This window comes from Danio rerio, chromosome 7, assembly GCF_052040795.2.
Source record: "Danio rerio strain M-AB ecotype USA chromosome 7, GRCz13ab, whole genome shotgun sequence".
Lineage (NCBI taxonomy): Eukaryota > Metazoa > Chordata > Actinopteri > Cypriniformes > Danionidae > Danio > Danio rerio.
This window is the reverse complement of record NC_141027.1, coordinates 52,333,575-52,358,904: the sequence shown is the minus strand read 5'-3', so window position 1 is coordinate 52,358,904 and position 25,330 is coordinate 52,333,575. Positions and strand designations below refer to the sequence as shown.

The 25,330-nt window shown below is 35.4% G+C and overlaps 1 protein-coding gene across 2 annotated transcripts in view; it reads left to right on the top strand.

Moving 5' to 3' along the window:
- arhgap36 (Rho GTPase activating protein 36) overlaps window positions 1-25,330 on the top strand; it is a gene marked incomplete at its 3' end in the record, with an annotated part of 103,097 nt that overhangs the window by 32,672 nt on the left and 45,095 nt on the right. Inside the window, 2 exon segments of one of the 2 annotated variants that reach the window (NM_001044906.2) lie at window positions 1,887-2,066; window positions 12,367-12,523. In NM_001044906.2, coding sequence (NP_001038371.1) covers window positions 12,388-12,523 — 136 coding nt within the window. In that variant the 5' untranslated portion in view covers window positions 1,887-2,066; window positions 12,367-12,387. 2 annotated transcript variants of the gene reach the window in all.

Genomic DNA, 25,330 nt, shown 5'->3' with positions numbered 1-25,330 from the left:
CAACCCTCTCCATCATACTTACTCTCATCTCAAATGGGATGGTGGGCCAAATCAAAGGTTATAATGAGAAAACTTGGCTCGCAGGCCCTATGGCATCTCTGATGTATAGAAACACACAAGATTTATAGCAAATATCTTCACAAGGTCCAATGATGGGATGCTTACTCTTTCTTTTTTTCTTTCTTTCTTTCTTTCTTTCTTTCTTTATTGGTGGACATGTTTCAGTCTGAATTTAATTAATTTATTTACTTTTTGCAGGGCAGTATTTTTAGTTTGGCTAAAACAAAACACAAAAATGTTTTTATTTTAGCATGAGACGGTTTTTTAGATAATTCACAAAGTCAAAAGTCAAGTCATCTTTTTTTCTATAGCACTTTTACATAATTTTTCATTTTTACATTACATTTTTAATTGCTTTTGTGTATGCAAATGGACAAACTCTGACTGAGGAAATGAGCTGTCCAGTGTGTTATTCGTCTAAAGGCTACAGTTAAAAAAAAAAAAAAAAAAAAGTTTTAACATATTTTTTTTAAATGATGGATAATAGTAAAAAAATTGTATTTTAAAAATATTTAATATTTCTTTATTTAAAATGTTTACCTTGAAATTCTAATCTCATAACAATTTTTGATAAAACTGTAGTAACTTACACTTTAAATGCACATTTTTAAATCAACACTTCGTAGTGTATTGTAAACACTTTGTAGGAAATATTTTTGTTGCATCAAAAAGTGTGGTTGTAATCTGACAAGATTAGTACTTAAAATGTCACTAAAATGCAGTATTTGAATCTCATAATTTAATAGAAAATGAAGTGAATAACTGTAAAAAGGTCCACCTTTTGAGAAAAATAACCCTTTCAATAGGTCGGTTAAGGGCCTGAAAATGTTGTGTCAAAGCAGCTTTACATACAGAAGATCATGAAAAAATTAGAAATAAAAATAAAATAAAATTATTTATTTATTCAGATTATCTATATAATAGATTTTAGCATATCAGGCAGGAAACAGAGTGATGCTAGAATGCTGGTGTAGTTGAAAAACTGATTCAGTTCACTTGAATACAAATTACTGCAATGAAAACAACTTAGGTGTCACCATGATTTTTCCTTTTTGACGTATTATGAGAGAAGTTTAATTCACACATTTGTTTAATGGCATGACCATCTTTTCTCAACAGTTTTGATCATAATTGAGAAATTATTAAAAACGTTTTGCAGAAATTAGTAATTAGATTTGATGGAAACTCTCTTAGGGGTAAGGACCCAGAAAGCATTTTATTTTTTATAAGATGTCTAATAGATGTCTAATAGACGTCTGAACATCGTTTTGGCTAAAACAAGGTAAAATTTGTGCAAAATCTAATAGGCTACTAAGAATAGACCAAAACATCAAACAAACAGAAATGAATGACATGTAAAGTCTTATCTGTCTATTTGACTACTAGTCTAGTTTTGGGCTATTCTTTAACGTAGATTTTCACTGACAGCCCAAGTTTAGCCTTGTGTTAGTCAAGCTGTCTACGTTTAGATGTCTAGTGTATTAAGCATCTATAAAACACTAAATTGTTTACTGGGGAATGAAAACTTCACTAGTTGACTAAATGATAAGCAGAACTTTGGAGACCCAAGCTTCTTCAGTACCACACATTCAGTTTTGCTAGTGCGTTAATGTTTTGATTTCTGTGTTGGGATTTCGACAGGAATGCACTCGTGAGCACACACAGTGCCAGCGGGAGGACGGAGCTGCTGATGAATCATAGTCAGTCTCAGACAGGGAAACTCACTCAAAGCCCTGATGCTCGTGCTATCAGTCTCAGGCTCCTCCCTTTCTGCTGCGCGTCACTGTCGTGTGAGGGTTTACTTGAACTGAAGTTTGCTCTTGGCAGCCCCGGGGCTGATTTACATGCGTGCATGGCAGATGGAGAGGATAGACAGACCTGCCTCTCGCTCTTTATCCTGCCCTCCCTCTGTCTGCCCGTCTCATGCTCTACCTGTCTGAAGAGTCTGCGCGCATTTCCACAGTCTGCTCCTGTCTGCCGGTCTGCAGGTTCAGTCCAGCGTGTCTGTGAGTCAATTTACATCTTTAATGAGGAACGATGTCTGACTGCGTCTGTAGTATTTTACTCACATTTTAGACTTTTTTTTTCGTTGTGTAAATGTTATTCAGTGAGTGTGTAAATACAATGATCAACAGCACTGTGCTAAGGAAATAGCGTTACTAATAGTGTTTACAGACGTGTGTGATACCACAAGTGTTTGTTTGAGACAGGACACAGTGTGTTTTGTTTGTTAATGTGGTTAAATCTGGATTTCACATGCTTAACTGCCAGCTACTGCTTACTGTTTTGGGTAAAGATGAGCAGTCTGTGTATGTTTACTTACGTAGAACAATTCTGTCTACATAAGGGTCAATGACAGGATGTTTACTCTTTCTTTGTCTATGTTATTGTTGTCATTCATTTACTGAGTGGTGGACATGTTTTCAGCTTTTGAATTCTATCTATTTGATTAATTTTGGGGGATATATTAAGCTTGGCTTGAAAAAAAAGTGTGGTAACATTTAAGAATGGGAATTATGGGAAATAATTACTGAATCATTTATTTATCTCAGTAAACATCAATACACATAATGCACTGCTGTGTGTTTATTAACTAACGCCAACAAAGATTAATTATAACTGCTTAAAAATATCTAATGTTAACTATTGGATCTTACTGTAAAGATTGACAACAAGTCTTGGTGTTGTAATGTCTCTTGTAATTTGGAAAAGTAGTGAAATATCAAAATATTAATATCTGAAAGTATTTTTTGGTGAATACAAATTTGATTTAAGACCATCAAAGTTCTTTATTTTTTCTCTTTTTATTAAAACAGCTTAACATTTTACTAATTACATCACATTTGTTAAAGAAAATATCATAATTGTTTTTTTTTAAATATTTGAACATTACTAATACAAATAATTATTTAATAGAACTCATAATTGAAATAGTTTTTTTTTTCATTTTAGTCTTATTAAAAGAGATTATGTATATATTTATTTAACACAATTATGACTCCTTTTATGATACAGATAGGAGCCTCCACAACTGACATTGCGTGCTGCCATAAGAGCATTACATTTGTTTTTGAGACTTTACTGCCTGTGAAGTGGAGTTTAAATTTTTTTTTTATGTGAGATTCAACCGACTTGAAACAAAAAACAGACCTCATATTCATTTGGATTCAGTTGTTGACTTTATCCCATCAGGTACATGAATTTAACCACTGATTAGACCACCAGACAGTGCCACACACATAATGATGACTTTGGTTTCTTTCTCTCAGAAAAATATCTTTTAGAGAATAATGCCTATTAATAAGTGCAATTGAGGGATACTGCCAGGCTAAATCAGTCTGTGCAATAAAAAGAGCCCTTGTTAGAAATCTTTTGATGCAAATGTTATCTAATTGTTTTAAAGCTGTGCGAAAGCGATGCTCAGTTTAAAGGTAGATATTTCATTGGCTTTTTATTTGTTGTTGGACACAGTATAGCTCTAATGGATTACTCAGTAGGGCAAACTGTTGCTGTTTTATTTTCTCACTTTTCTTTCAGTTCTCTAAATGCTCAAAGAGATCAGATGGGCTTTGGTGTGTTGCTCAAGAACAGAGAAGTTCTGTGTAACTTTCCTCTGTATGAGCCACTTAAATAATGCTAGAGCTGTTTATTTTCACACACAATAATACACACTTGCATTATGAGCATTCATTTGCATTGAGGCACAGCAAAACAAGCCATTAATTCAAATGTTCCCCAGATGTACATAGTTGAACAATAGAATTTTATCCCAGATATGTGTGTGTATATGCATATGATCTGATTGTGTGCCTTTGATACAGTAAGAACACCAGGAACGTTACTGGAACTGTTATACAAACACTTTGAAATTATTTAAAAAGGGGCATCTGGAAACCATCAGCATGTTTCTAAATACGAGTATTTATATTGAGGTTCTCATGAGGGACCATGAGCCAGGTTTTAAGGATCAGGAGACAAATATGGTCAGGGCTCAAGAAGTATATGAAGTGGAAATCGGACAGGAATTCTGAAAGGAAATAAGAGCATGGACTGAGAAAGACTTTTTAAGTAATCGACTATTGTTTCCTCTGGATGGATGTCTAAGAAAATCTCAAAATGAAGTGGAGCAATTTCGCAAAACTGTTTACTTTATTGTTCTAGTACTCAAGAAGAGTCTTGCAACAATATTTATGGACCCCTGATGTTTTTGTCTGGGTCTTGTCTTGCACTCAGGTATGTCTGCGCTTAGATTACTTCTCTCAGATGAGAATGCATGAATCTGATTTGCACATGGACATGTTATTGAGCTATTTTCAAGTCCACTGTATTGTTCAAGTCCCATTTAGTTTATATATATGTTCTTGATTTTTCCATTGCTTGCTATGGTACAACATCTGTCAAAATCACATTCTTGATAATAAAAAATAATCTATGGATCCATGAAGAACTTTTAGCAGCTAAAGAACATTTCAGATAAAAGAATATATGAAAACATTTTAATAATCTTAAGAACCTCTTTTCTCTGTAAACAATTTTATTTGCAGAAAGTCAGGTCTTTATGGATGTAAATAGTTCTTTTTGAAAACACTGGCATTAAAAGGTCCTTTACACTCTAATAAAATACTGGGTTGTTTTAACCCAACGCTGGGTCTAATATGGATAAACCCAATCATTCGGTTAAAAAGGTAATTCATTTAACAGAAAAAGTTAACCCAAAGTTGGGTTTGTCCATATAAAAAAAATCGGGTTACAACGAGTTATTTTTAAGACTGTAGGTTCATAACCATGTAAAAAAGATAAGTATATTATTAAAATGCTCTTAACCCTAAGGCAAAAAATGTTATTTTATGAACTGTAAAGGGTCTCAGGGGAGACACAAATAAGAACCTTTATTTTAGCATACTGTATGTGACATAAGAGCAGAGCAGATTTATTGCTATTATTGTTTTGTTAACACCATCTATTTCATTGTCTAAAATGTTGGTCTTGTGTAAAGATTATTGTGTATATTCATATGAATCATATTTTTATTTTTCATAAAACACTGCATGCAGTCTCATTCTCAGTTCTTTCTGCTTGCGTCTCTCTGAGGTCTCAGTATGTGCATGAGTTAAACTGTCAAACTCAGTAGAACTCTTTTGAAGCTATAAATTTGTTTTTATTGTGCTCTCACTGTTCTCAGAAATTAGTCATTCTGTCTTGTTTTTGTTTAAATTTTTGTATGAATATAAGGTATTGTGTTAGTCCAAATGAATCAGTGTGCAGATACTTTCTTTAAAGTTGATATGCACTAAATAAAATGGACTTGTAATAATATTAATGACCATGAACTTTAAAAAGCACGCTAGACCGACTTAGATGAACCTTGTGTTATTGTCTTATAGCATTCAAGAAATGCGGCAATCAGTTCAAAGAAGCCCTACTAAAAAGAATAAATAAACAATAGATCTGCATAGATCTACTTTTATTTGTCAATTGTCTTAATGTTGATATTGTTAAATACACCCTATTTGGGATAATTTGGCCCCCTCAACTTATTTTAAGTTGTACAAAACAACTTGTTATAGTGTATACTGCAAACATGGATTTCATATCATGGTAGTTTTGTAAAAATACCTTTATTTTATTATATATATATCCAGGATGTTCCTTATTTTTTATTTAATTCACCTTATTCTAACATTCAACAACTCTGTTAAGAAACAGAGCACTTTTGTGAGGTAGCTTGAACAAAAAGTCATAAATAATAAAAAGTCTTCACCTCTTGCAATCCTTTAATCCTTTACTTGCAAAGTTCACATATCTCACAGTTTGCTACGGCAATGTTGTCGTCGTCAACTTTATAATACCTCCAGACGGCAGACATGGTCAGGTTGTTACTAGATTAGATACAGTTGTGGCCGGAAGTTAACAAGAATTATTTATATTATTTTTCCTACTAATTGTATTGTATATTGTATTGTATTGTATTGAAATTATTATTGTATTGGATCTGGAGATCTATTATATATATAAACACATACACATGATACACATAGACACACAATGTTTTTTGTCAATTTAAATGCCGAATATGCCAGATGTCTTGAGTTTTAAACCCACTAAAATGTGTACTGTGCGATTGAACTCTAATAGTATTTGCTTCCCTCATTTGAGACACTAACCCAAAATTCCTCAAACATAATATAATGTTTTGTGTTTTGTACGGCTATTTTTCTTTTGTGTCCAGTAAATGTGCACAATACCCCTGATGAACGATGGTTTAGGTTTCAGTGTGCTTTGAAGAACGGTTTAATGCTCCATGTGTTTGTGTTTTGCTCTTCCCTTCATCCCGACTTTCACTGTTTTGTTTTAAGAAGGGGCAGTGTATGTGGGAAAGATATTCTTATGAAACATTGTCTCTTAAATTGCTCTAAAGCGTCTCTCATCTTCCAACCCTCAAATTGTATTATATGAGTGTATTTTCCCATTGTTTTATAAATGCCACAATTTAATTTATAACTTATTCCAAAAAGGTTTAGTTATCAAGTTTTTTTAATTTATGTTTTTGAAAAGGTTACTTACTGTATGCTCACCAAAGCTATACTAGACTCAAAATAAAAAGCAGTCTTTATTTGTAATACATAAAAAAGTTAACAAATATAAAAGTTCTAAATATAAATATACGCAAAGTTTATTTATAAACAAATTTTCAAGAGGATCACGTGCTTATGATTGTTCACAGCTGTTCCAACTTTAGCTAATGACAAATTATCCTATTAGACGATCCTTAACTCACTATAAATAACCAGACTTTTCTCATCGAAATATCTTCGTCTTGAAGAAACCCCCCCACCCAACCCTACTTTCCCTCTTTTCAAACCGGCGACATGGTGGCCGGTGATTAGCGCTGTTGCCTCACAGCAAGAATGCCCCTGGTTTAATTCCCTTCCAAACCAGGCGACATTTTTTGTGTGGAGTTTTGCTCGTTCTTCCCGTGATCGCATGGGTTTTCCCCAGGTCCTCCGGTTTCCTGCCACAGTTCAAAAACAAGCACCCTAAACAGTTAATACAAAATATTTTAGCCAAACTCTGACTACACCTTCTCAGCATCTATATCCGACACTTAGCTACTATAAGCAGGAGGGGGAGTCATCAAGATCTACCTGAGCTCAAACTCTCCTCTCGCCTTGCAACGGGAGGGAGCCCAGGGCTCGAGGCTCTTATAAGCTCTCCTGGGCTCTCTCTCAGAACAGCACGCTAAACAAGCTTTATTATCAGTCATCAGCTAAGTGTGAACTCTTGAAAGGTTCTTTAATGTTTAGCTCACTTTGTGATGCATTTTTTTGCAATTACCTGAAAACCATTTATTAATCAAATTAGATCAAGAGAGTGTTAAAGAGAAAAAAAGACTGTTAAGTTGCATTTAAGATGTTTAAGTTCCCTTGATTTGCAAGATATCGCTGCTGTGAAAGACAGTTGCAAAAAAAGTCAAAATTGCAGGCATCAGTAAACTATTATAAACCATTTATAAACAAACTTCCCTGATTCTAAGGACATTTAAAGGTTCAGGTATCAGCTTGATATTTGATGAATGTGATTCTGCTTACAATTATCTCTACTATAATCAAAACAAACATGACCTTTGACCTGTGACCTTTTCTCGACACCAGTTGGCATGCTTCATGACCACAGCAGGAGTGGAAAGTGACCTCACACATGGACATAAGGATATGGCTTCTGCTTTCAGTTAAACTCTAGTGAGCAGACATCTCACACATGTATTTACTGGTGTAAATGATGGGGGTTTTATATATGAAGAGTTTAGATGTAAAAACCTCTAAATGCCATCTGAATTTTTCTTTTAAAATAAGCATTGTTCTCAGGCTGCTGTCTATATGTTCAGTAATTTCATATTTATGGCAAAGAATATTTTTTTTCATTACCTTTTAAAGTGAAATAACTGAACATAAACATTGGAGCCTGAGGAAAAATGCTATTTTTAGATCAAAATTTCAAACTGCTCTTAGAGGTTTTTGCATCTGAACTCTTCATATGGACATTCAGTCATGTTATAATTGTTTTTTGAGGCATAATTTCTAACAACTCGAGCATATGTAACATTTATGTTTTAAAGTTAAAACAGGCAGAAAAATAAGGACAGTGTCATATTGCTTGTTTCTGAATGAAGGTATGACCACTTTACCAATTAGAATACAGAATCATTGAAATTCAGTTTCTGGAAATTTAGGCTGTGACAAGAACCAATCAATCAGCTCATTAATCACACTTTGTATGGATTATACACATTTTATTACTATAGATAAAACAACTTGTCACCTTACAATTACAAGGTTCTATCTGACATTTTTTGTCAAAATTGAGTTATTGACATATTCCTATTAAATGACAACCTATTTACATTATGGGATGTTTTTTATAAGTTGTTTACATTTTAAGACTTTTTATTTAAAAATAACTAATGTTACACACATACTGTTTGCTATATGGAATGCAAAAACTTTAAAACTCAATATCTCAAAATTATTTAGAATGCAGATAGAACCTTAAAATTCCAAGGTGAAGAAATGCAGAACACCTAAACATCTGTGCTTCTTTTTCATTGTTTCCATGAACAAAACTTTTATCAGAGCTGCAGCAAGGGTTTGTCAGTGATCGTTTCTCAGAGAATGTGGCTGATGGATGCTGTTTCTCATTTTCTCCATAAACAAAACTTGTATCAGAGCTAAAGCAAAGGCTTGTCAGTGGTGGTCTCTCAGGGAATGTGGCTGATGGTTGCTTAGCAAAGACCGACACTATGAGACTGCAAGCTCAAATACACATTAAAATTGGTGAAGAAAATGGTGCTACGCACGTTTTCTATGAAATTTGATCACAATATGTGCACATACGTTATGTAATAATATTAATTTTTTAAAGTAATGAGTAATATAACGCATTACTTTCAAAAATAAGTAATATTATTTGGGTGACGCGGTGGCGCAGTAGGTAGTGTTGTCGCCTCACAGCAAGAAGGTCCCTGGTTCGAGTCTCGGCTGTGTCAGTTGGCATTTCTGTGTGGAGTTTGCATGTTTATTCATGTGGGTTTCCTCTGGGTGCTCCGGTTTCCCTCACAAGTCCAAAGACATGCGGAACAGGCGAATTGGGCAAGCTAAAATTGTCTGTAGTGTATGATTGTGAATGACAGTGTATGGATGTTTCTCAGGGATGAGTTGCAGCTGGAAGGACATTTGCTGCGGAAAACATATCCTGGATAAGTTGGCGGTTCATTCCGCTGTGGCAGCCCCTAATTAATAAAGGGACTAAGCCGAAAAGAAAATGAATAACTGAATGAATAATACTATTTGAATTACTTTTAAGAAATGCAACACAAGTTACTTTTTATCTTGCTTAATTACCTTTTTAAAAAAGAAATTGCAGAATAAAAATGACCTTAGTTAGGTTGAATCACACACTCAACGAGAGAGCATGCTGCGAGGGAACAGACAGCCGACTCTCACTCATCATCATCAGGTCTCTTTTTTCACAGCAGATGAGTCAGTGCACTGTTCTAGTAACTAAATAACTCAGGATATTGGTTTATTTAAAGTCAGAGGACGTATCCGGCATGTTAAAAAGTAAGTAATACAGTAGGCTACTTAGCCTACTGAACACGCAATCCGACTCAGTTCAATTTGGTGAACTGGTTCCACTGGTTCACTTACAAGATTTTGTTAAAAACAAACGATTCATTCACAAATCGCTCGTCATCGCTACAGACAGAAACAGAAACAATGGCAGGCCGGAGACTTTCATTTTTGCAATGGATTCTTGTTATTTTGAACTCATCGAATAAAAGAAGTAGATTGTTGTTAACTGTTGATGATGTGTGAGTAAAACTCTTGACAACTGCAAGAAACATGACATCAAAAAACAAAACCGCATGTGAAGCACTACACCCGCACTTTACGTCCACCTACACAACAAACGATTAACATTAGTTCACATTCTTCAGGTAAAAGAATTAATTTGACTAAACTAAAAAAAAAAAGGTTATTGCTATTGTAGAAGCGACTACGCTTTGTACGATTTTTTTCTCTTTTGGGAAACAATCTACGTTTGTTAAGGCCATATGAGGCAATTTATTCAATATATAAAGCTCAAAGACTTATTTTGATTTGGGGATGTTTTTATCATCTGTTAATTTTGTTATTAAACTTAAAGGTTTAAAATCAGTTTTCGCCTTAATATAAAGGATTTCATGTTAGTACTCTTAGGCTTTATTGCAGTATTTATCCCAATGGACAGAAAATTTATTTAACTGATAACACAAAACGTACAAAAGTAGCAGACACATTATTTTACATGCTTTCATTTATGGGTTCTTGGGTTCAGAAAGTTTTCAAAATATAATTTTATCCTACAATTCTTTAAAAAAAATGTATGAAGAGCTTCTCTATAAAAAAAAAAAAGTGAAAAAAAAACCCTGCAAGTGCTGAAAGGGATCAAACCTCAGCCAGGTAAGGAAAAGTAACGCAAAAGTAACTCAAAAGTGATATAATGCTTTCCATGTAAAGTAACTAAGTAACGCAATTAGTTACTTTTTTGGGGGAGTAACTCAATATTGTAATGCATTACTTTCAAAAGTAACTTTCCCCAAGACTGGTAGAGGCACTATTTTAGTAAATGCTAATAACAATAAAAATGTAACGGCTTATATTTCATGAAAGTGACAAACAACCTATACAGTCATCATCGTTGGAGGGTCGATTTCTTAATTTTGATAGTTCCCATTCTGTTGACTATATAAGTAACAGTTGACTTTATAAGTTGACTGCGTTGTCAACTAGTCGCACATAGCATGACCTTCAGACTGACAGCAGAAGGTCTGGACTCTGTCAGTTTTTACTGCCCAAGGTTTGCCCAGGAGACCATCTGACTGGCATGTTCAGCAACCACTATAGTTTTGAAGTCCTTACAATAACAGACTGGCATGCCACCAATAAATCGTTCATTGAAGAAGGTTGCCATGCATGAACTTCACATATATTAAAAAGCTCAGCATCAAGCGGGTCCTGGTAAACAGTGATTGTCACAGTTGCAAACATGATGACTATCATTTTCCATGAAAGGGATTGACATCATGACAGAATTATTTCCAGGTGAACTGTTAAAGAACACAACGACGCTCGGCTCTTTTGGAAATCCCGTAGAACTCATCCAATGAGTTGATGACTATGAACCTACCTAAGGGTTTCCCACTTCATGCGCCTTATATGCCAGCCAACCGGAGTCTGAGCCTGAGAGACTTACATGTCAATTTACTCTCATTAACGTATTAGTAGAGTATAAGTAGACTGTTAGGTAAGGGTTTGGGTTAGTAGAATTAGTTGACATACTTTTAAAGTTACTTGTTGTCAGCAGAATGTCTTCAATCAAATGAAATAAGTCTACTAAAACTATAGGTTGACATGTAGTCCCAGAGTTACTCATAGTCAAAAAAGAGACCCTACAATTACACTTTTTAATGTTGGTGTCACTGAGTGAAATAGGACATGATCATGTTAACCATCTAGTTAGCCTAGCTCCATTCAAATAAGCATTGAGGCTGATCTACAGCAAATTTCCTTTTAGTAATGGTTTTGGCTTTCAGTTCAACTTGTTGTCCTCATCAGATGTGCCAACATGAATGACTACACACACACACACACACATACACAGGATGTATGCTGTCAAAGGAATTACATGAGGTCAAAAAAATGACTACTAGCTATTGTATGTTTACCCAATGCAGAGCTGCTGCCAAGTCTAAAAGTAGCTGTCCTCGAATCTAAATTAAACAGAGAAGCTCAAATAGTGCTTTTTCCCAAATAGCATGTTTTAAGCACTTAGACCTTTACATGTAGGACTTTTTGTGTTTTCAGTAACCCAGACAGAACCTTTTAGGGCTTGTTTATCTAGACGTGTTCCAGTTAGGGGTGAAATATCTGAAACTGTGATTGTCTAAATATGTCTTTTAAATACCGTTGGGAGTGATTGGACACCCTTTAACCTCAGCTTTTGTTATACAATATTTGATGGTTGGTTAGTAGGAGGTGTGCAAGGCATTTTAACTGCAGTATATCACTTTCAGAAGGGTAAATCCTGCTGTTGGAGAAAGGCCCCGCTGCTGAATTCCAGATCTGATCAAACCCACATGAATCAGCTTCCCTTTAAAATCACAACCAGGTGTGCTGGAGCTCAGCCTGCAAGAAGACTAACCGAGACAGAGAGTAATTTTATTGCGGTTTCACTTATGCTGTCTTATTCTGTCTGTCTCTTCTTTAGGGTGACCATACGTGGGCCACCATGTTGGGTCAGAGCGTGAGGCTGCAGCCGGTCGCTATACAAAGCCTCTCTGAGCTGGAAAGAGCGCGTCTCCAGGAAGTGGCCCTTTACCACTTGGAAAGAAGAGACTTGGACTTCAAGATCAGCATCCCTAGAGGTAGAGTTCCCCTAAAATGACTTGATGATTTCTAATCATGCATGAGAGTAGTGCACTCATTGTATAATAAATAAATAATCAATAATTAAATTGTTCCCAGAGTGAACCTTTATTTCAAAATGACATCAAATTGGCATCAAAAACATGTAAAAAAAAATGCAAATAAATTTACTGTATGTCAAAACATTGACATCGATTTGACATCCACCACACATCAATGCCCTTTTGACCACCAAAATAACGACACACAAAGTATTATAATATAAGAAAAGTTTTATTCATAGGAAAACTTCAATTCCAAATTACAACTTTACACTGCATTTTGTACCCCTACAATGCATGTAAACCTTGATTACCTTGATGTCAAAACAACATCAAGTTGACGTCTAACTTTGTTGCCGTCAAAAAACATGTCATAAAATCAATTGCAGGACAGTCCTTGCTTATGTTAAAAACTTAACTGTGCAGTTTAACAAAGTGATCTTTTGTTGATTCTTTTTACTATTTAGAAATGACTTGTACCATGGTTTATATGTCCAACCTAATCAATAAATCATTTACTACTAAAAATGTATATTTGGTTAAAACAGTTGATAGAGCAGAGATCAAGGATAGATAACCAGAATCACAAGTTACTGTTACTGACTGCTAATAACTTACAGATTTTCGCAAAAGAGTGGAGGAACTATGATGTCACTTTGTAGGCTTATCGGCTTCTAGCATAAAACTGGTTCCCTCGATAAAATCCCTATAGGATTTTGCCATAGGCTTTTCGAAGATTGCAAATAATAAGCTCTGTGTTCAAAAACTGTTCATTACACTTACACGTTTTGTCCAGCCGGATAATCCCCACATAAAAATACAACTCAGAGCACTTTTTGGATCTTAAATGCAAACACAAGAACTAAAAAAGCTAACATTAGGCTATAAATAGACTACAGCGCCTTTAGGACGTCAGCACCACCCTGGTATAGACAACTTTTCAAGCTTATTATTACAAATAATGTCCATGACAAAGAGTTAATCTTGATTTAATATATTATAATCGAAGTTATATATTATAACAAATAAATACGCAAAAACACATAGACCTACGCACTTTTTTCATCGTTTCTACGTGGGAGATACATTTTGTTTTGCTTTACGATTGTCGTAAAAGTTTTAAACTATATGTATAAATGTGCCTACATAGTACTATCAGAAATGAGGCGTGAGGGACAAGTCTATATGCCTGCATATTCCATGATGGATTGAGAACAGCATTCAATATTCTTTTTATGTCACGAAGTACAGCGGAGAGCAGCCCATACAGTCACATATGCTATACATTTTAAGGAGCGTAAATATTGCAGTCATGACAGAGTTAAATGTGTTCAGAGGAAGAAAAAAAAACAACGAAAAATCACTTGATCACGTTAAAATGATTATTTTTACACATTTATTCAGACATTTGCATTACTAAGAGCAGGAAGAAACAGACTGGACTGATAAGCAGTATCTTCATAATATCGTTTAATTAAAATAAATGTTTAACAAATTAATCTTTCTTGACAGCCTTCACAAGTGAAGGAATTATCTACGCACTATATGAATTCCCAATTAGAAAAATACTACAAACTATAAAATACTATTCATGAAAATACTTAAAAAACAGACAAATCCAAATGCCTAACGCAAGCAGATCAGTTCAGCTTGATGACGCATAATGTCTCCGACACCGCCTGTAGTCCCATTTAGCAACTTGTCCCAATCCAACTTTTGATTTAGCAACCTGATAGCAATGTTCATTTAAAGAAGTGTAACTTATTTTAAAAATCAAGAGTGTGATATAACTGATGTGTTTTATGTCATAGAAAAAAAATTAAAATTAGCTTAAGTTTGTGTGAGTCACAAACCTTATTTAAGTGATTTTACTGAAATCCCATTGAAAACCCATTGACTTTGGGACGAGGGAACCGGAACTGCTAAAATGGGAACTCGCTTTCGGGTTTTTGCATACAAATTGACGTCATAGTTCCTCCACTTTTTAAACTGTATAACCTGTAAACGCATGATGACATCCTGTGATGCATTACTAATGCTCATTCTAATAACAGAAAAAAACAAGTATCTATTTACCTCAAATTCTAATAACTTCCCAGTTGATGTTAAAGGTGGAGTAGGTGATTGTCTTCAGGAACATTTGAGTTGTGTGGTGGGGGGTGGTGAGTGGGGGCATCTCTGGGAAATCTCTGGGGGCCCTAAAACTGTGTGGGCGCCTGCCCGTAATTCTGTTTAGTAGCCCAAAACTTTAAAAATTTCCGAATGAATATTGGAGTTACTTTTGCATGCTGGAGGAAGGATGACAACATGACTGAAGTATCATTTAAGTATTTTAGTCATACAAAGCTGATGTAGAGTGTGTTGCTTTACGAATGGGTTATATGCACAGAAGTGTTGTTCAGCCACTGAAATCTTCCGGCGAAAGGGTTAGGGCCAACCACTAAGCATACTGTAGACGCTTTAGGACAAAGAGAGTGAGAGAGACCAGCGATCCTTGTGTGCATGAAATATTGCACAGTATTACGAGTTTTGCTGCTACACAACTGAAAACGTGCTAGATATAATACAGTTTTACGTTGAGAATTGTAGTATTTTAAAGTACTATAAAGTTTTCTAACTGGTGAATGACATGATCTAGTGGGTTGTCTACTGTCACCTTTAAGGTGCGCATTGGTGATTTCAGGCGGTATGGCTTTGGATGGTAGGAGGACTGTGTTTCAAAGACATTATGCTAATGGATAGCATTTAGAGAGATCGCCCACTGGACCTTTAAAGGTTTTTAAATTGATGAAATAAATTGCCATTCTACCAAATAGTTCTTGTCATGAGTGAAATCACATCCACCATCAGGAAGCAACATCATCGTCTCTGTTAAGATCATTTTGCTTGCACAATACAAACAAAAAGTAATGCAACTTTTGATTGATTCTCCCCTTTTGCTACAAATGAGTAAAGCTGCATATGCATATAAGTGCATGGAGTCTTCAACATTCCACACTTCTTTTTATTATATGAATACCTTTTGTAGATCTTCTATACATTTAAAGTGTACTTCAAAAGTGTACTTTTTTAATTTCTGTTTGAAAGCACTCTAAAAATGGCATAAAATAGTGCTCAAGTGTGTGATTTGGGACGCACCTTAACAACTGAACACTGTAGCTATTTTAAAAATGCAGATTTCCTTACTTCCTGAAATGTGTTTTTGTTGACATGCAAAGTTTCCACCTGACAGTGATGGTCTGATATATATTTTTTTTGAGTCACAGACTAGATATGATTGTCTTAAGGAGATGCTTATCAAATGTCAGAGAAATCTGTGCAAGTATTTTAGGGGGATTTCTGGGGGTGAACTTACCAGATAAGACTGCTGTAAGCATTTGTGAGATGGAGTGTAAGAGAAGACCATTTATTGGACAACACTGTTCAGTCACGGCCGAAATTTGGCTCATTCATTCATTCATTCATTCATTCATTCATACATTCATTCATTTTCCTTCGACTTAGTCAATTTAATCATCAGGGGTCGCTAAAGTGGAACTCTCACATTCACGCACACACTCATACACTACAACCTAGTTTATTGAATTCACCTCTAGCGCATGTCTTTGGACTGTGGGGGAAACCGGAGCACCCGGAGGAAACCTACGCAAACACGGGGAGATTATGCAAACTCCACACAACAATGGCAACTGACCCAACTGAAACTCAAACCAGCAACCTTCTTGTTGCAATGTGACAGTGCTAACCCAAGAGCCACTGTGTCGCCCATGGACAGCAAATGTAATCAACCATATTATTGTGCAGAGTTATAAACAGACTAATCTTTCTCTATTGTAAACGTATGTATGACACCAAAGGCCTTGTCTTCAGTTATTTAAAACATATTCAGCTCTAACTAAAGAAGCAAAGCAACCAAATTAAGCAAATGCCAACATAATAATCTTTATTTAACCAGGTAAGTGGGCGACGCAGTGGTGCAGTAGGTAGTGCTGTCGCCTCACAGCAAGAAGGTCGCTGGTTTGAGGCTCGGCTGGGTCAGTTGGCGTTTCTGTGTTCTCCCTGCATTTGAATGGGTTTGCTCCGGGTGCTCCAGTTTACCCCACTGTCCAAAGACATGTGGTATAGGTGAATTGGGCTAAATTGTCCGTAGTGTATGAGTGTGAATGAGTGTGTGGATATTTCCCAGAAATGGGTTGCAGCTGGAAGGGCATCCACTGCATAAAAAGTATGTGCTGGATAAGTTGGCGGATCATTCCGCTGTGGCGAACCCAGATTAATAAAGGGACTAAGCTGAAAAGAAAATGAATGAATGAATGAATCACCAGGTAAGTCAATTGAGAACCTGTTCTCATTTACAATGACGACCTGGCCAAGAGGCAACATAAAAAGTAGAAACAAAGCAGCAGGGACACAATACAATAACTATTTCACAAATGCAGATAATAACATATAAAAGCAAGGAAAAACAAAAAACAAGCACAGTGATCTTATACAATTGACTGGATTGAATTTTTAAAGTATGATAGTGGTTGATCGTGTTGAGCTTTAAGGGTATACAAAGGTTAATAAAACTGCTAGAGCGCAGATTTGGACATGTTTTCTGAATGTTAAGAAGTGACTATAAATATTAAGGGTGTCACGATCCTCCAAATCCTCGATTCGATTACATTTTCGATTCTAAAGGCACGATTCGATTCGATTTTCGATAATGAATAATTAATTAATTAATAATGACCAATTAATTATTTGTAGCCTACCGTTTAAACTACCTGACCTGGATGGTCTTTGTTTTACCCATAAAAAAATCATACAGTAAATGAATAAAGGCAAGATACACACATAATTACCACCTGTCAATCACTTTTTTCTGCGGGACTCGTGAATAGGCAGTGATCTGTGTCGTTATAATGGCGTCGGTAAAAAAGACGCACAACCAACAGGAACCAGCCAACAGTATCTGAGGTGTGCGCTAAAATGACTAAGTACAAGTGAGTGAAAGATTGAAGCAGTTCTCTGACTGCCTGGATCTGCTGTCTCGAGCGCATGGCTGTGTGTGCGTCTGTGTCTTTGTGGTCACGTGATGTGCACTTTCAGAGGTAGAGAGGAAGGAGGGCTGCTCAGAAATGCTACACGCCACTGTGGATGTCAAATCGTTGTCGTTCTAAAATGCCATTTAAAAACAAAGACAGTGTAAACCTGAGTGTGTACTTTTCACGAGCGGATTTGCAACGGGGGCGGGCGGAGGATCGCGATGCCGGTGTTGTCTATCGGACGAACCGTACGTAATACGTACATAGCAGAGCTTGCAAAACTGTGTTTTTTTGGTCGACAACACGAACGTTGTCAACATAACTTACTGGAAATCCAAAATGCTTACACACCGGCGACTTCATTGAAAGAGGAGAGGGTTTAAGTTCTGTCGACGGGTCTCCTGCTTCTGCAGTTTAACAAACACTTCAACAAGCCTGTTTTTTTTCCCGCTTGGCAAGCCAAGCTGACGTGACATCGATGATTCTATTTTTTGATTCGATAATCGAAATTGAGCATAAATTTTGATCCATTTCGATTAAAAATCAAAATCGTGACACCCCTAATAAATATAGTGGAGTTTTCCCAATAAGAGTTTTGTAAATGAACAGAAACCATTGAGGTGACATGATTGAAGAGAAGGCCAATACCATAAGGAGTACAGCTGTCAGTGATGAATATTAAATGGCGCACCAGTAACAGAACCAATTGCTGCATGGTAAATAACATTCAGTCCATGAAGGAGATTTTTTGAAGCTGATCTGTAAATAAAATCCCCATAATCCAAAATTGGTAATACTGTTAATTTGACCAAATGCTGCTTTAAAGAGTGCGTAAAGGAAGATTTGTTTCTGTAAAGAAAACCAATTTTTTAACCAACCTTTTTGAGCAATTAATTTATGTGAGATTCAAGTGACAGTTTACCATTCATCCAGATTCCAAGATTTTTGTAGCAGTCAACATAATCAATCTCAGTACCGTCCAATGAGGCATAGACAGCATGCAAGAGGTGTCACTGCGAGATTTACTGTACATAATAACAGTTAGCACAGGATTATTATTGTTTTAACTTGTTTGCCTTCTGCTGTTATTCAATCAAAAACATGCAGTTGTAATCATTGTAAAGTAGTGCTATGGAAAAATTATTAAGAAACTATGTCAAAGTTATCATTGGTTCTTTGGATTTAAAGTTAAAGATTAAATTATTTACCCAAATTATTTTTCAAATACCCCACTCTAAGAATATATTGACCTCGGCAGTTTTTACATTTGTGTTTTAATACATCCAAACTAACAGTTACTAAGAGAAATTTCTTCACAAGAAAAATATTTTAGGAAATTTTGTGAACATTTTGTTGCTCTGTTAAATATATATGAAAAATTAAAATTTCACAGGATGCCTTTATATGTATCAACTTTATATGTTTTGAGTTAAATGTTCATTATGTACAGTGTGTATTTATATATAAGGGGCGAGGCAGTGGCGCAGTAGGTAGTGCTGTCACCTCACAGCAAGAAGGTTGCTGGGACGCTGGTTCGAACCTCGGGTCAGTTAGCGTTTCTGTGTGAAGTTTGCATGTTCTCCTTGACTTCGCGTGGGTTTCCTCCGGGTGCTCCGGTTTCCCCCACAGTCCAAAGACATGCGGCACAGGTGAATTGGGTTGGCTAAATTGTCCGTAGTGTGTGTGTGGATGTTTCCCAGAGATGGGTAGCGGCTAGAAGGGCTGCGTAAAAACTTGCTGGATAAGGAGTTAGTCTAAACACAGAACATTTTATATTGAACTACACTACCTGACAAAAGTCTTGTCGTCAACCCCATTTGTAAGAACAACAAATAATAACTTGACGTCTAGTTGATCATTTGGAAAAGTGTCAGAGGGTAGATTTTTTCCAATAAATCATCTGTTGAACTGAATCCCAATCATCACAAATACTGCAGAAGATCTACTGGATCCCACATGGACTCAAGATTCTCCCAGAAATCAGTCAGGTTTGGTGAAGGAAAAATCATGGTTTGGGGTTACATTACATTCATTTATTCTCCACAGGAGAGGGCAAATTCTTCAGCAGTATAGCGCTCCTAATACTTCAGCCTCCACATAAAAGTTCCTGAAAGATAAGTATATCAAGGTGCTCCAGGGTTGGCCAGCCCAGTCACCAGACATGAATATTATTGAGCATGTCTGGGGTAAGATGAAGGAGGAGGCATTGAAAATGAATCCAAAGAGTCTTGATTTACTGCAAGAACGCTTACTTTGCCATTCCAGATGACTTTATTAATAAGGGATTTCATTCATTGCAGAGATGTAATGATGCAGACCTCCAAGCTCATGGGAGTCATACACAATATTAGCAATATTAGTAAATAAGTGTAATCTAGAGTCTTTGCCTTTCCTATAAGCCACTTCTGATACCAAATGATCAACCAGAAGCCAAGTTATTATTTGTTGATCCTAAAACTTGGATTGGCGACAAGACGTTTGTCAGGTAGTGTATAGTCATGTTCTGCAAATATATGTTCTAAACAATTATAGATTTTTTTATTATGATTTCTCTTCTAAAACTAGAACATTGGCGTTTCTTTGTCTAAAAACTAATAGTGTTTTCAGTTCTATTTTGGGACCTTTTTGTTCTATTATGCAAAAGATTTATTTTAAATATGGAGGAGATGTAATGAGTAGTTTACAGAATAAAACAAATATTATGTTTTACTCATACACATAACCCATACTGCAAATCCAGAGACACTAAGAATTTTCAAGGGGTCTCTTGATTTTTTTTCCATAGCTGTATGTCCTTTGCGGTCCTGTGTGTTTGTGCTTGAGGTATCATGTGAGAGTCTCCTCTTATATCCAAGCATGGAAAACCACATTGTTTTGTGGGAAGTGGTATTCCCAGCACGTATACAAGAAACTCCACACGGTCAGATCAGGGAAGGTCATCCTCTGTTCTCTTTAGTGCAGTTTTCAACTGGTCATCTGTGAGAAGACCTCAGCCGGCACTCCATCTGACCCATGGGGAAGCAGCCACCACAATTTATGGGAATATTTACGGAACATTTTCCTCCCAAAGGAGAAATCTGTCAGATTCAGCCTGGTGGTTTACTCAGCCGCTCCTCTTGGAATTGTCATCAACGTGTTTGCCAGCTATTTTTGCGGAAGATGAATGTCCTTTGGAGAGTTAAATTAAACTTTGTGAAATTTAGAAAGGATGTCATGAGTGATTGACCTCTCTCGTTGGCAGTTTGATATTCTAGTTAGTATGCTCTTCGGAAATCACTGTCCCAATTCTAAAAAGTTGGGACAGTTTGTAAAATGCAATGAAGTCAAATATACACTACTGGTTAAAAAGTTTGGGGTCAGTTTTTTTATCATTTATTTTTTTAAAGAAAATTATTTCGTTCATCAAGGCAGCATTTATTATATGTAATTAAAAAAAATATATATTTATTAAAATTTTAAGTAACTGCTTTTTTTTTGTATGTAGTTTCAAATAAAATGATTACTCCAGTCATTTTTGCTTTTATTACTATTACCATTAATAATAATAATAATAATAATAATAATAATAATAATGAATATTAGAGTGATTTCCAAAAAATCATGTGACTCTGAAGACTGGAGTAAATCACTGGAATAAATTATTAAAGTAAATGATAATCTTTTTTTAATGAGTTGTTTTTTTAATGCAATAACATTACACAATTTTACAATGTGTACTGTACCTTTGATGAAATAAATGCAGTCTCGGTGAGGAGGAGAAGCTTATTTTAAAACATTTAAAAATCCTACTGACCCCACACTTTTGACTGATAGTGTATGAGATGTTTCTAGTGCTGCATTTGATGGCTGTAACACACTCCACAAAGTTGTGACAAAGGCAAACATAAAACTGTAAAAAGTTATATCATAAAAGTCCACATTTAAGAAAATGGTTTGATTTATGGCCCATAATTTGTGAAAAAAATAAAAAAAGGCTGCACGGTGGTGCAGTTGATAGCATGATCACCTTACAGCAAGAAGGTTGCTGGTTCGAACCTCAGCTGGGTCAGTTGCCGATTCGTGAGTTTGCATTTTCTCCCTGTGTTCGTGTGGGTTTCCTCTGGGTGCTCCGGTTTCCCCCAGAAGTTCAAAAACATGTTGTATAGGGAAATGCGTGTGTATGGATGTTTCCCAGTGATGGGTTGCAGCTGGAAGGGCATTCGCTGCGTAAAACATATGCTGGATAATTTGGTGGTTCATTCCGCTGTGGCAACCCCAGATTAATAAAGGAACTAAGCCAAAAGAAAATGAATGAATAAAATGAAACAAAATAAAACCATTCTCAATGCAAAATTACACATACTTTTGGATTTTCACCAACTACTTTTGCTAATACAACAACTATAGTAATATGCAAGTTTTCTACAACTAAGGGGTGTATTTGTTGGCTATATTTGTTTACCCTTTGCCATTAGATGAGGTGTGAGAAATTTAGTTATTAACAGTGTTGGTTGTAACATATTTAAACACATTAAGTAGCACAAATTAGTTAGTATGATTAATCAGATTACTTTTTAAAAGTTACTAATAAAGTAATGTATTTCCAAGAATATATTAACTAAAAAAAAAAAAAGTCCAAAAAGGGTAATTTTCCATCCAGCTTTCATCTGCCTGAGGTTTACCCCCTTCACATTTTACTTTTTGGTAAAAAAGGGCTGTGCATTTTTTTCATCAGTTGATATTATTATTATTATTATTATTATTATTATTATTATAAATGTATTCATGTATTAATTTATTTACTAGTTTATTTATTGATTTATTAATTTATTATGATTATTACTATTATTATTCTTGTTATTATTATTAGTAAAAGTAGTTTTAGTAGTAAGGCAAGGCAAGTTTATTTATATAACACATTTCATAAACAATGGTAATTTAAAATACTTTACATAAACAGGAATAAAAGAGACAGGAAAATAATTTTTTTTTAAAAAATTAAAACCGATAAAAACAGATTAAAATGTGTTAAAATGTTTTTGTCATGATCCCCAGCAATCTAAAAACCATGGATCGCTGGAAAATAAGCACTATAAATAACAGACTACAAGTCCTCCATTTCATGGACTAAAACTCCATACATGCACTCTGCTCACACACACGTTCCTGATCCTGACTTATTGCATCCATACCACCGGAGGATTGTCAAGGACTGATGTGCTGTAGAACGGAGTGATGGTAATGTCAGGATCAGGAACGTGTGTGTGAGCGGAGTGCATGTATAGTCCATGAAATGTCAGATTTGTAGTCTATTAGCGATAGTGCATGTTTTCCAGTGATCTATGGTGTTTAGATTGCTGGGGATTGTGACAGTTTTAAAGGAATGAAAAAGAAAAGAAGAACATAATATTTCGATTTGTGAGATGTAGCACAGCAGTGCTTATTTAGTTAAGGCACAGCTAACAGATGTGTTTTCAGTCTTGATGTGAGTGTGCCTAATGTTGGAGCACATCTGATCATTTTTGGAAGCTGATTTTAGCAGTGGGGTGCGTAGTAGCTGAAGGCCGATTCACCCTGTTTTGACTGATCTCTAATTTAGTTGTAACAAGCAAGCCTAGCCCAAATGAAAAATGTAATGCAAAAATGGTAAGATATTACTTTCCTTTTTAGTCTGTATATTACTTTTAAAAGTAACATTCTTCAACACCAGTCTCAATCTGCATGTGCTACTGCAGGATGGTTTCATAGGTACAGAGTGAATGTGCTTGACTGGTCTGCCTGCAGTCTCAAATGGAATATTTCTGGCCCATCATGAAGATCAGACATTGACAGCCACCGACCGTTGAGCGGCCCACTGGGCAAACGTTAACAGTTAATAAACTCAATTCCCAAACATTCCCAAAACTTGAAATAAAAGGAAAGTTGATATAACACCATGTTAAATATCCCTCTGTCCCAATATTTTTGGAGTGTGTTTGAAATTAAATTTGTAGATATACAATTCATTTGGTCAGTAAAAATGAAAATATTTTCTTTGTACAGTTGTCAAAAGCACATGTTGACTTTACAACACTTTATAAAGTGTCCAGCTTTTTTGGAATTTGTGTCATTTTGTTGCCAGAAGTTGTTTTTTTGTTGTAAATTGTTTTATTTTGGGGTTTTATTTCAGTCTCTTGTTTACGTCTGCTTTAGCCTGAAGAGATTATTTATCCTGAATGGGGCTAATATCTCAGTTCATTCCCTTAATCACTGTCTCTCGGATGGGGGCTTTAGCCCAAGAAATCTTGGCGTGTGGGGAGGGTTGAGGACAGTTGCAATAGAAATAAACTCTCATTTCCTGCAGTCATGGGAATATGACCCCACCTTAAGCCCCTCTGCATGTGCTACAAATCCTTCTGGTCTTCTGTGTCTCTCTGGACATCTCAACAGCATTTTTAATTGGAACTTTGTTAGGAAATGGGAATTGGTTATTTTTTTTTTTTTCTGTCAATTTTTCCCCCAGTTTTTTTAATGTTATATTTATTGTATTTTTGTTTGTTTTAAAGCACAAAGAAAACACATAAGCGACAAGTAACAAAACAAACACAAAGAAAATAAATAAGAAAAGTTTTTTTAATTCACCTATAGATCATTTTAATGTGGTGATGCTATTGGCCCGTGAACATTTCCTGCTTGTTATCAAACTATTTTAATAATTAAAAATAATTAAAATAAAAGGTGAGAGATGTAGTTATTTTACTTCTCTAAAGTTAAAGAAATCAACAATAAGGAAATAAGTAGACCATTTTAGTTATGATAAAACAAAGTTGAAGCAACATCACAAAATATGAAAAATGAGCAATAATTCTGAGTGATGATTGGCCGCTGGAGAGTATGCAGTGACATCATCAGATTTTGAGCATTTCTCCACATTTATTTACAAGAAGGAATTGGTTCAATCGAGTCGCCACACACTATTATGAATGAGATTTCATTTTATCTCCTTCATAATATAATAATTTCATTATTATGCATGAAATTGATAAGATGAATCTAGATTTGATTCTTCTGTCTTCCCTCATTGTAAACATTCAGAGACACGATTCAGACCAGACTATTATGTCTGTTATTTGGAGGCACAACAAAAAGCCACACATTTACCAACACACACACATGCACACACACACACACACACACACACACACACACACACACACACACACACACACACACACACACACACACACACACACACACCTGGAGGGGGTTTTATGCCCAACTAGGTTATTGGTTTGAGTTTTAAACCAGTAAGCTGAACCAAAACCTCAAGTTTACGAAAACACCCAGACAAATGTGTTTTAGTTCAGCCATGTTTTCAGTTCAAAATTCAGAAAGATTACTCTTTCTCTGGCACATTTAATGATGTAGTTGAGACTGTTTAACTGACCAGGAAGTGCGTTTGATTCCAATTTTGTCTTACCACCTTCACGAAGGTTGTGCTAAATAAATGTGTTTTAAGTTTGGAAACAAAAGACTTGTTACATGTTTCTGTTTTAGCGTTTTTTTGTTTGTGTGCAACTCATTTTTGTATGTGTAGAAATGTGTGATAAACCTTGTATTCTATAAGCATTGGAATTTTATACATTACCATTTTTATCTTTGGGCTCATTAAGTTTATGTGTAATTTACTTATATATTCATTTATTTTTAGAGAGAGAGAGAGAGAGTTCCATTTAACAAGATAGAAAGCTAATTCAAGAAGAGCTGAATAAATTGA